This window comes from Pinus tabuliformis, chromosome 7, assembly GCF_031772625.1.
Source record: "Pinus tabuliformis cultivar Carrire ecotype Pingquan chromosome 7, CPIR1, whole genome shotgun sequence".
Taxonomy (NCBI): Eukaryota; Viridiplantae; Streptophyta; class Pinopsida; order Pinales; family Pinaceae; genus Pinus; species Pinus tabuliformis.
Genome location: NC_142293.1, coordinates 37,243,738 through 37,255,486, shown reverse-complemented (window position 1 = coordinate 37,255,486; position 11,749 = coordinate 37,243,738). Strand labels below are relative to the sequence as shown.

Sequence of the window (11,749 nt, the reverse complement as noted above, 5' to 3'; positions counted from 1 at the left end):
ATTATCGGTTAATAAAAAAATTATATTAAAAAAATAAAAAATAAGATTTTTATATAAAAAATATAAAAACAATAAAAAAATATTTTTTAGATAAAAAAAATTATAAAAAAATTGCAGTTGACCACTAATTCTATGTTAAAATATGGTAACAAATTTTCAGATTAAAAAAAAAATTATATCAAAAAAATTTATAAACACAGTAAACTTTATATAAAAAAATTACAGCTGCTAAAAACAATTAAAACTAATTTTATATTAAAATTCTGTAACCAAAAATTTCATATTAAAACAAATAATAATTTTTTTATAATTTTAAACTCTATATTGCTACAAACAACTAACCCTATATTAAAATATAGAAACTAAAAATTTCATATTAAAAAAATAGAAATAGAACAACTAATTCTATATTAAAATATAATTAACCAATAATTACATATTAAAAAAATAAAAAACAATAATTTTTATATAAAAAAGTATATAGTAAACTTTAGTTTAAAAAATTGCAATTGCTAAAACCAACTAATCCCATATCAAAATATGGTAGAGAATATGAAAATATCTCAGAGAATGGTAAGTTTCCAGTTAATATGAAAGTATGACCTAGAATGGTAAATTCTATTATGGTAAAATATGTATTTCCCGTTTTTGGGTATAAAATTTGATACTGTAGATCTTTTTTCCGTATCGAATGGATAAATCCTATCATAATCTATGATGATTCCTTGCGTATAATTTTCTCTGCCCCTCGGTAAAACAGCATTAAAATATACCCGACATAAATGTTTTTGTTGGATATATATAAATATATTTATTGCTCAATATAATCCATGACTACAGACTGGGGAGATTTAAATAGTAGGTAGTTCAGTGCGGAAATGAAAATATTGGCCCTGGAGAAATACTCCATCGCGTGCGCCGTGAAAAACAAAGGACACTGTGGTATTAGAAATACTCCAGCGGGTGTAAAACAAAAGACTCAGCATATTAGGTAGGACACTCCACAACAAATCCTCTGTACAGGTTGGATTCTAGGTGACAACTCTCGTGTGTAAAGATTGACCAAGACCTTCTCTGAACAGAGCTGCCTCAGGTATACCCAGGATGAACTTTAAAATTTATGCAGAGTGTCTATATAGACATGGAACAAGGAAGCATTAAGTGGGAGATGAAAAGACATATATAGACCGCACAGTTCTGAGAATCAATTCATTCGTTCTCTTGCGAGATCTTTCTCTTATTTTACTTCAGCCGTACACTTAGTCTCACAACATACTGCTTTAATTTTCCAGACAGGCCTTCTACAGGACTAGGAGCCATGTTGGGATCACAGTTCAATAAGCGGGGGGCATTAACAATCCTTCTTCTTGGTCTCAATTTGTCTGTTTTTGTTTGTTACATTGACACTTGGTTTCCACAGAGTAACTACAGCCAAAATATCATAGATTCTGCAAGGAGGAGCCTTTTTTCCAGCAGAAAAGCCTGGAAACAGTGAGTAGTATTTCATCCGACTAGAATTGGAGTGGAAGAAATCTGTTTTAAATTTCACATTTTTCTATATTTTATTTGACTTCTAAAGTTGCCATGAAGAAGGAATATCAACAAAAAATTCTCATACAGAATTGACAAATTTGCAACCAGAGAAAAGGATCCTTCATATCCCACTAATCAAGCTGTTGTAAAAGAAACCTTTACATTTGTGGAGCACGCTGCTCCTTTCAATAGTTGCCATGCGTCTAACGTTGTTGAGGTGAGAATGCATTCATAAATTTATTTTCTATACTCTGTTTAGTCTCTTCGTACCATTTGTTTCATTAGCATTCCTTTCCGATTACATTTTATAATGAATCTGTCTATGAAGCATCTGCTATGCATTATCAATTTAATGCCTACAAACAGGATACCAGCTAACATTCTTTCCAGATCTGACTAAGTGATCATGGGCTGGTTTCATAGGTTGAGCCCAACCGTCTACTAGTTACATATTTTGGAGGAACGCAGGAGGGTGCTCCAGATGTGAAGATATGGTTGCAGAATTACACGGTGAGTAATGTTGTAAATTGGTTATCTTTCAGCACATACGATGAACATAGGTCATTTATCAGTCATTGAATCAAATGACATTGCTGAGTTACGGTTGCCTCAAGCTTGAGGCAGACATGCATTCCAGGATATCAATTTTTGGATTTATGCTAGGCACAATACCTCTTGTTTTTCAATACCCACCAAAATGAGAACTGATATAAATCGTATTTCCTAAGTGACAAGAAGATCCCATTTCTCATTGTTGAGTAAACACCACATATGGTATCATGGTCTGTGTTTGATGTGTATAGCCAATGTATCATAGATAGGTTCATATTTTGTTTCCGAGTTGCTTCAAATATATATACATGCAGAATATGATGCACTATGAAAGACCCTGTGGCAACTGGCAAGGGTTCATTAGGCAGAGACCTCCTTAAGCAGATAGTGTCACCCGAAACCTACTGGTGAAGCAACTAAATAAACACATACAGCAATAATAGGATTGTTCTAATATCTTATCCTTTTGCTGTAAACTTCTACTGATGGAAAAATAATGATGAATATGGTATTTCTTTCTCTACATTTTTTTATTGGAAAGTACGAAACATTTTTGTGAAGAATGATTCTCCCACTGCATTTTCTCTCAGCATGTTGATTAATTTTGTAACTGAGTTCTGTATTTACTTATCTCTTCGATTAGTCTCTTGCATGATAGCAGGGGTAAATTATTAGGTTTTGAACACCATGGTATACTCCTCTGCAGAATGGTACCTGGCATGCTCCAGAGCTGGGAGATGAAGAACCTGATGTTCCAATGTGGAATCCAGTTTTCTTCAGACATCCCAGTGGTGAGTTGCTTCTATTCTACAAGATTGGTCAGGAGGTACAGAAGTAAGTTGATTTTCTTCCTCTCATTTTTCTGTCTCTGGTACTGTTAGGAATTCACATATGATGATATTCAGATAAACGTAGTAGCAAAAGTTGTTAGAATTACTTAAAGTGATCTACAGGAAATACGTGGTTTTTTATTTACTCATTTCCATGAGGAAGAAGAGGTCAAGTGCCAGAAAGAAGCAATATATTGTCAACCCTTGCATATGAATGGAGAATGCCCCAGGTTATAAAGACTGCTATGCAACATACCGAGCAGATGAACAGCGATGATTGAAAATCCATGTTGCCGAGGCATGAGTTCCAACCCTAGAAGGCGCATCCCTAGGTCTTGCTATCCTGGAGATGCATCTCCTTATCCCAAGTTCACTTTAAACAATTTGAAATTCCGATTTGTATGGTCTTATCCCATGCCCAATATTCTCATTTTTGAGAATTGATCCACATCCTCCATGCCCATCATACTAATTTAAGGTTTGATTTACAATTTATATTTCCTGTGATATGCTACATGAATCTATCCATTAAGCTATCCTAGGATTCTGGCTTACATATTTAATGCCCAGCTAGATGATTAGAGGATTAATCTGTGTATTTTATGTCCAATAGTCAGTTTTGTATTTTCTATTGCCTAAAACCTCATTCCAAAAATCCAAAAGGTTTTTGTTTCCAAAATATAGATTGTACACCCACAAACTTCTCCAACTATTCACACTTCCCACAATTGTCTACCCTTTCCGTGAGTTTTGGATTAACCATATAAAACACAGTGTTGTGTTGTTTGTTAATTTCTGAACCTAGCACCTGACACTTTATTAACCTTGTAGATTACAGATTTACTGAATAAATGCACAACTAGGTTCTTAACACAATTATACAGTGGAAGCAAAATATTACACAACCAATCTCAATCACATGTGACACATATAGATTCTGCCCAATCAAGTCAATTCTTCATTAAATCAAAACCTACTTGGGCTCTTGTCCTTGGATAACGGTCCAACTGTGAAATTTATAGTTAAACATACCCTAGATTTGATCTAGCTGATCAGGCCCTAAATCTGTCCTTTATCTCCTTGGCTAATCTGGATCTCTTATGTTGCATCCTTGCACCTTCCTCAGACCTGCCACACTAGAATGGAAGTCCTTCTCCACTTACCATTGAGATGCCTCTCTCAATGTCTTGTGCTACTGTATGTTGTGTCGTTCGCCTCTCCTTAGCTATGCTTTTATAACTTTACATTGAGGTAAATCCATAACCCTAATCACCAAAGTGATTGATGACCAAGATTAAATCTTGACTCACTTGAGTTCAACAGTTGAGATTAAAAACATAATCACTAAAGTAAATACTTTACTTTTACTATGTTTCTTTAGCTCAATAGCTTACATAATTAATTATGTACTTTTTCTAAGATAGACTTAGGCTAAGCTACAATACTAACTTACTCATAGTTGAGCAAGTGTCCTAAGGAGACTTTGGGCAACTTTTGCATGCCTAGACACTTAGGCATGTACAAATGTATATGCCTGAGCTATAAACATCAACACTCCCTCTGAGCGAGGGAGGTACTTTTACCCCTTGGAACTGGCTCTGATCCTCGAACTGTATCTGTTTCCATTGTTGCTCCCTCTGAATTGGAAGCCTTCTCTTCCACTTGGTTTGGCATCATCCTCAAAGACTTACTCCTTTTGGACTTGTTCCTAGAAGCTTCTTGTTCCTAAACATTTTGTAATGTCATCTCATACCAAGAGACCTTCTTAACATACTTGGAGGGATTTGTTGATCGTTCCTCCTCACTTGGACCTAAAGGCTCATTCTCTGTGAACTGCTCAACCTTTAGAGCTTCCAACTCCTTGATCTCTATCATTGCTTTACTTCTTTCCATTGCTTGAATAAGCTAGCCCTTTAGCTTATACAAGTTTCTCTTTCTAGCTCCAATGATGTAGCTCTCGTAAAATTTAGATCCCATGGGTTTGATCAGTGCATGTCCATCTTGAAATGCTACACCAAATCCCCTCTTCTTTATCGTAGAGATTAAGAGCAAACTCCACTTGAGTTTTGGCACCCATAGCACGTCCTTCACTTCTCACTTGCCTCTTGACTTGAGCTAGAATATCACTATTCTAACCCCCTTCATTGCAATTTTGGTATTAGCACCAAACTCCCATGCATCTTTGAGAACCAATCTTTTAGACTGCCAAACAACTACAATGCTCTTGTGCTAAGTCCTTCTAGCACTACTATTGGTTTATATATCTACTAAGATCTTCCTTGTGGGTCTATCTTAGTCCTTTAAGACACCCACAAAATCTACAATCCCTCAATTAGTACAGTCTCCCTCTCCCCCTCCGAGGGTTGTTGAACTTTGCCAATACTACAAAAAACATGGTAAACTCATACACTGCATATGGCCTCTATTGCCTGACCTTGCTAATTGTTACCAACTCTGTCGACCACTATTGGCTCATGCCTATCATGGCAAATCCTCTACCCAACGAGCATGTTTAATAACTCCTCCCACAACCACTTATTGGCTACTGCATCCCACAAATACTCGGTCATGCCCAGTGTGACACTCTGCCCGTGGCATGATCCTCTGTGTTGTCTCCTCACAACACCCTTGGCACAGTTCTCTATAACCCTGATCTTGATCTTGCATGCGAAAAAATATTTTCCTTCCCCTCAACACACAACCTATGGTTGCTTTGTTTGGAGCAGTGATATTGCAACCACTCTTCTTTTCCTGGTGCAAGTCCTGTCTACTACTAGAGCCGATAGGCTTTCCTATGTTGTAAGCTCCTTCCTTGGCACACTCAACACTGGGTAGTGTCGCTTCTTGAATTGTTGTTTCAATTGCCTCTCAACCAACGATGGCAGCTTTGGCCCTGCGCCTTTTCCTTTGGCAGATGGACCCACATTTTGTTACTGAACTGAGCCACCCTCAATGGCTCAATGTCCTATAACCACAATCCCTAGGCATTTCCTATCCACTCTCTGTTGCCTAACCACAACCTTCTTTGTTCTTGATGACTAGGTTCAACATCCACGCTTATGGTTGTAGACCAATCAACTTCTACACTAGTTGGTTGGATGCTAATCCTTTGTCAGTCATTCCTACACCTTCCTTGGCTCTGTGGATTTTGATTCAATGACTATCAACAGTGGCGACTATGTTAGCACTAATTTTATGCCCTTAGAGCCAATATAAACTTCTAAAATTAGTCGCAAGAACTAACAAACATATAGGAAAATCTGCCCTATGTGTCACTAGAAAATCCTCCTATCCCTTTGGGCTAGTGCTTGCCAACCTTAGGGGAGTGTCCCTAGTGAGTGCACCTATTATCCAGACCTATAAATTTGCAATAGATGATTGAAAAAATAACAAGTTTTAATTTGTTTGACCAACAAGTTAGTGGTTATAGAAAAACTCATAACATAATATGTGGAGCAGTCCTTTACAATTAAGCCTCTAATATGGAAAGATAAAGCAAGAAAGAAAGCATATCTAAGTGGCAAATATCCCAAATAAATAGCTAAAGTCTGTGAAATTTCCACATTTGTAATTTGACAAATAAAGATTGAATCATTTGCAATCTTCCCAAATAAAATACGCTACAAAAGATAAAATATGGAACTAAGAAAATAATGCGCCCACATAAAAAACTGACATCGTTATTTTTGGACAAATGTTCCTGGAAAAACCCCGAAGGGAAAACCAATGTAGCGAATGAAGGTTTTATTATTATCTTCAGCAAATAAAGAATTACAATTGCATTCCTTTTTGGCAAAGCGCCGACAATTTTATCTCATTGAAAAATATCTGGGAAAACCCTTCTCCCTCCAGCAAATTGATCTGGCCTACTTTTGCCTACTCACACTCCTTCCCGACACTCACACTTCTGTCGAAAAATGCGCACTGCAACCTCAGATAAATTCACACAACCCTGGGAACCCTTCCCCGCAAGTTAATCTACCTCCCTCTGCCTCTTGGAGAAATTCACTCTTCCTTCTAGCTCCTATTCTGGCAACTGGAAATGAAATGCTACTCCTGTAACTCGCACTGGGGAAATTGGTGACTTGCATTGGTTGAATCAGCCTCCTTTGTTGGTAAACTTGACCTCTTGTCTTGACTCTAGATCACTGGAAAACCTCCTAATAATGTCTCCAAGAATTCTCATTGTTGAAACCCTTGCCTCTGATGCTTCCCTAGCTTCAATTGCGCCCTTGTTGAACACTGCAACTGGGTAAGTTGAACTTTTCACTCAATAAATTGTGTCTTCTCCCAACCCTTTGACCTACTATTATAATCCCTCTAAGTCTCAACTGCCATGATCACATCTCAACTGATGGCTAAGATTATCTTGACTTCGTCAATTAACTTTTCTGGAAGTCTCTAGAGAAAAATTAAACTCCCTCAATTAATTCACTTTAATTAACTAGTTTTCCTCAGTTAGACTTAGGAAATATTTAATTATTGGCTAATTAATTTAATTGAGGTGTCTCTAAGTCTTTTCTTGTGAAACCTTTTTTGGGTTTAAGAGTTCTTGTGTTCCTTAGCATCTTAAACACCATAGAGACTAGAACACTTGTCTGCTACTACCCCAAACAAAAACTATCACTCCCTCTTAGCAAAGTTGGTGTTCTCCACTACTCCCAATTGCTCCCTAAAGTAGACAAACTTTGCCCTACTAAGGATTTCGTGAGTATATCAGTGACTCAGCTACCCGTTGATCTGTGGGAACATGATGTAGCAGATTGATCCACACTGCAAGCAATATCTGATGAAGTGGTACTGTATGTCAATAAGCTTTGACCTATAATGGAACACTGGATTCCCAGAGAGCCTAATGCAACATTGATTATAGCAGTAGATACTGGTCAACTTCGTCCTCTGACCAAACAAAGTCACTAGCAAGCAAAATAGCTTCACATGTAACCATGCTAGCTGCCATGTATTCTGCCACTACAGAATTCAGTGCCACAAACTTTTGTTAGCCTCACTTTATTAAAAATCAATAATAAATCCAATTATTAAATGAAATAAATAAAATCATGAGAATTCCTCAAACTAAGGAGTCTAGTTTGGATGAGAGATTCTCTCCAACTAGCTCTCCTAAATTAGTGTGTAAGTTGAGAAATTGGCTCAACCAAGTGAGTCTAAGATAGACGCACTATCTTAAGACCACTTACTCATGTATTTAAATGTATTATTAAATTTTTTGAATAATGTGAATTACATGAGCATGAGAGACCACATGATGGCTCTCTGCCTTTTCTGCCAGTTTTTTTTTGTGTGTTAATTTGCTGTGCATATGGTTATATGGCTTTGTGATTCTATTTCATGTGGTATCGAAGCTTCTGGTTTGCTCTTTAGGAGTGAGAGAGTAAGTGAGTAAACAATGGTATGTTTCTTCATTGTAATCTGTGTAGAGGTGTAATCTCAAGTGAGCGGACTATTGCACGAGAGGAGGATCTGTAGATTTAGATCCAGAAAGAAATTGGTATCAAAGCTTCCAACCATTGCAGTACCCTTTTCAAATGTGGCCTCACGGTTCGGCTCTGTGCTGGATCCATCGGTAATAAGATCGTTATGATCCACGGGCGTTTTAGCTGGGGGCGAATGTAATGTGACCGAGGGCTGATCTTCGAGACCAATGTCAGTTACAACTTTGCTTCTATCTATGTCCACGTAGTCCTCAAACCCTGAATCTCCTTCTCCTCCTGTTACTGCGGGTTGTTCTACTTCTTCTTCTAGTAGTGACTTGTGGTTATCAGAATAGTCATCGTTTTTAGCATTAATGTCATCCATTTTCAGAGGGTAATTAACTGGTCCGGGGCAATGTAGTCTGGTGTACCAACAGTTGAATAAGCCAGCATGCGCCTATTCCTTTGCCAATGTGAAAGCTGCTCCTGTTGAGTGCGCTTTGGTGTGGTTGATGTGTTCAAACGCCCATGCATATCCAAAACGTATTTTAGATTTTTTCCAACGGTGAAGCCATTTTGATGTTATTTAATTAACTATGCAATTACTGTCTACCTCGGCAAGAGAAGATTCCTCTTTTCCTTCAACTCTTTCATTGCATAGACATTCCCAGTTTACGTTTCAAAATCCAGCTTCTCTTTTTGCGCTCCTGTAGGTTCTCTATGTATTGCACCAGCAACTTCCACGTCCAACCAGCAAGATGGACTGATATTTAACTCGATTTGGTCCCTAGACTTGGTCCTAGTTATTCTGCTCTTCTTCTTCAACGTCATCCCTGTATATGCAGCTTTAATACACCACAGAATAATCCAGTTTTGGTGCTTGAGATGGTACGCAGCCCAAGAATGAGTGGCAATAGACTGAACTCGTACCAGAGGCCTACTTCTTTCTGTCACTTCCAGAGCACACAGGCAACAAAGAGATGACAACTCTGTCAATTTGGGAGTAGATATGCCTCTCCTTAACTCGTAGCTCAGCTTCTGCTTGATGTACGTACCCCACACAAAAAAAATATAACTAGATTTGCATTTCCCAGTCAAACAACTCGGCTACTCTGCTACAAAACTCTTTGTCAATGCGAAATTCAAGGTTTGACTTCTCACGAGTGAATGGTGAGAATTTACTTTATGCATTAAACTTAAAAGTTTAGTTTGGAATTAAACATGAATTCACCTTTTATAAAGTGATATCATAAAAGGATGATACATTCCTTTTTAAGTGGGATGATAAAGTAGAGTTTTTATGAAGATTTTGGAGAGATAAGGTTATGAAAGATTTTTTTATGTAATGGAGTCATAAGTGCTTTTGTGAAAATCATAAGTGAATTTTTTGTTTTTGGAGTGATAAGGTAAATTTATTTTTGTATTTGGAGTGATAAGTGAAGCTTTTTAAAAGGGAAGCTCATTGTTGTATTTTGAAGAAAGCTTTATTGAGTCAGTTTTTGAAGACAATTTGATGCCAAGGAGTTCTCAGTTTGCGCTTGAGACGCCTCACTAAAGCCATTGTCATGATGATGTATATTGAAGGTTAATAAAAACATCTCTTTTTGTGGTGATCGTGTCCTAGATCCGCCCGAAATTGAAGAAGGGGATCATAGGTACACTCTATGTCGTGAATGTGCTTGCATGATTTGAGTCGAATTTGTAAAACACTCTCTTTATTATGCTTAAACAAAACAACTACATGCACATAAGAAAGTTTACATATACAAGTCATCGATCAAGCTCTTGAAATCAAAGCTCCCATAATCAATTAAGTTCATAAGCACAAAGCGTCACATCATCGACTTGATAAAAGTAATATTCTGCAACAACATTTCACAACAGCTAATTCACGCCATCAAGTTAAGGACGCTACAAATCAAGCACTTCAAGCCTAATGACATCAACAACACTTTTGTTTCACTTGCAAATAAACCTGTTTTAAACTGAATTGTCCGGGTGCATTTTCGGTTGTAACCGACACCCTCATTTGATTTGTTACAGTGCATACATTAAGTCAAGTTAGTTGTCACTTGAACATTTATCATTTGGGTGCATTTTCGACAGTGTTCGACACCCATCATTTTTTTTAGCACATTCAGTGCATCACTAAGTGCAGTAATCACACAAGAGTTCAAGACAACAAGTATTTCAAGCAAGTACAATCAAGCAAGCAAACGTGTTCATAAAACAATCAAGCAAGGAAGCGTGAGTATTTCATTCAAGTATGCATAAAACAATCAAGCAAGTTCAAGCACATAATCAAGCAAGCAATCATCTTCAAACGAGCGTGGACTCTAATCTTCAAGTAAGCATCAAAACAAGCATGTGTCTACAACAAGCGCCCTAAGATCAAGCGAGCGTGTCAAGTAACCAAATCAAGTACAACAATTCAACGCACAACAACCAAGCCTGTGTAAAGTTCATTAAATCATTCATAATGTTTCATTCAATCAAAGTGATCGTCATCAAGCGAGCGCACAATTAGCAGTTCAAGCAAGTGTTTAAAAGCATCAGCAATCAACAACCAGTACAAGCGAGCGTGTCATTTCAGTGATCAACTCAATTGAGCAATTTGTTTTCAAGCACGACTTCTACGACAAGCGAGCCTGACTTCAAAGTAAGCAAGGCAACATGGCGACACACATTCAGCTGTCTCAAATTATTAACAATTTAATGTTATCATCAGCCGGTGACATGGTGCACATTAGCAAAACCACTCTCGCTAACATTCAAGTGCATATTCAACATGCACATGAAACGATTGAGTTCCTTCAACTGGAGTCGCAACTGCAGAAGAAATGAGTTGCAAGAGAAACGTGCTGCTTCGAAGTCTTTGACCAATCCAGAGACAGCTGATCATTCGACTTCATTCATCCAACCAGCGTCAAGTGCTGAAGTTGTTCCCGTTGAACTTTCTTCCAAACCAATCATCAAGCCATGGGAAGAAATTCAAAGTAATCGAAATTGACGCGGCTTAGGATATGTCAAAGATAACAACAACTTACATATCCCTGATTATTCAAAGCCCATTCAGTTCGTCAGTGCTGGATTACTTGAACAAATCACCTCAGCAAGTTCTCAGCAACTTGCAGACCGACGTCAGTGCACACAAATTGAAGTTGCAGACAAACAAAAATGCATACAAACTCAAGTTGCAAACAAGTCGAAATGTTCTCATTGTCAAAGAATCGGTCATTTGGAAGATCAGTGTTTTGATCTCCATCCTTGTAGCCATTGCGGCAAGTCAAATCATACATCAGAGAAATGCTGCAACCAACGACAGTCAGCCAGATTGAAGATAAATTATTCATGGATTGATCCCTGGGAATGGTCATCCACAGCCAGAAGATTGTCCAAGTT

The 11,749-nt window shown here is 37.6% G+C and overlaps 1 protein-coding gene across 8 annotated transcripts in view; it reads left to right on the top strand.

The window, feature by feature from the left end:
- Positions 1-796: 796 nt before the first annotated feature.
- The window catches only part of LOC149245124 (uncharacterized), a 129,366-nt gene continuing 118,413 nt past the window's right edge, over positions 797-11,749 (top strand). For 3 of the 8 annotated variants that reach the window (XR_016266498.1, XR_016266497.1, XM_089457659.1), the window contains exons 1-4: positions 800-1,491; positions 1,591-1,750; positions 1,957-2,043; positions 2,792-2,919. Coding sequence is in view for 6 of the 8 variants with exons in the window: in XM_089457659.1 (XP_089313785.1) it covers positions 1,319-1,491; positions 1,591-1,750; positions 1,957-2,043; positions 2,792-2,919 (548 nt within the window). In the remaining 2 variants the exon portion in view is untranslated. Of the gene's footprint in view, positions 1,492-1,590; positions 1,751-1,956; positions 2,044-2,791; positions 2,920-11,749 lie in introns of all 8 variants that reach the window. The other 5 variants (XM_089457654.1, XM_089457653.1, XM_089457655.1 and 2 more) reach the window with 5 other exon arrangements.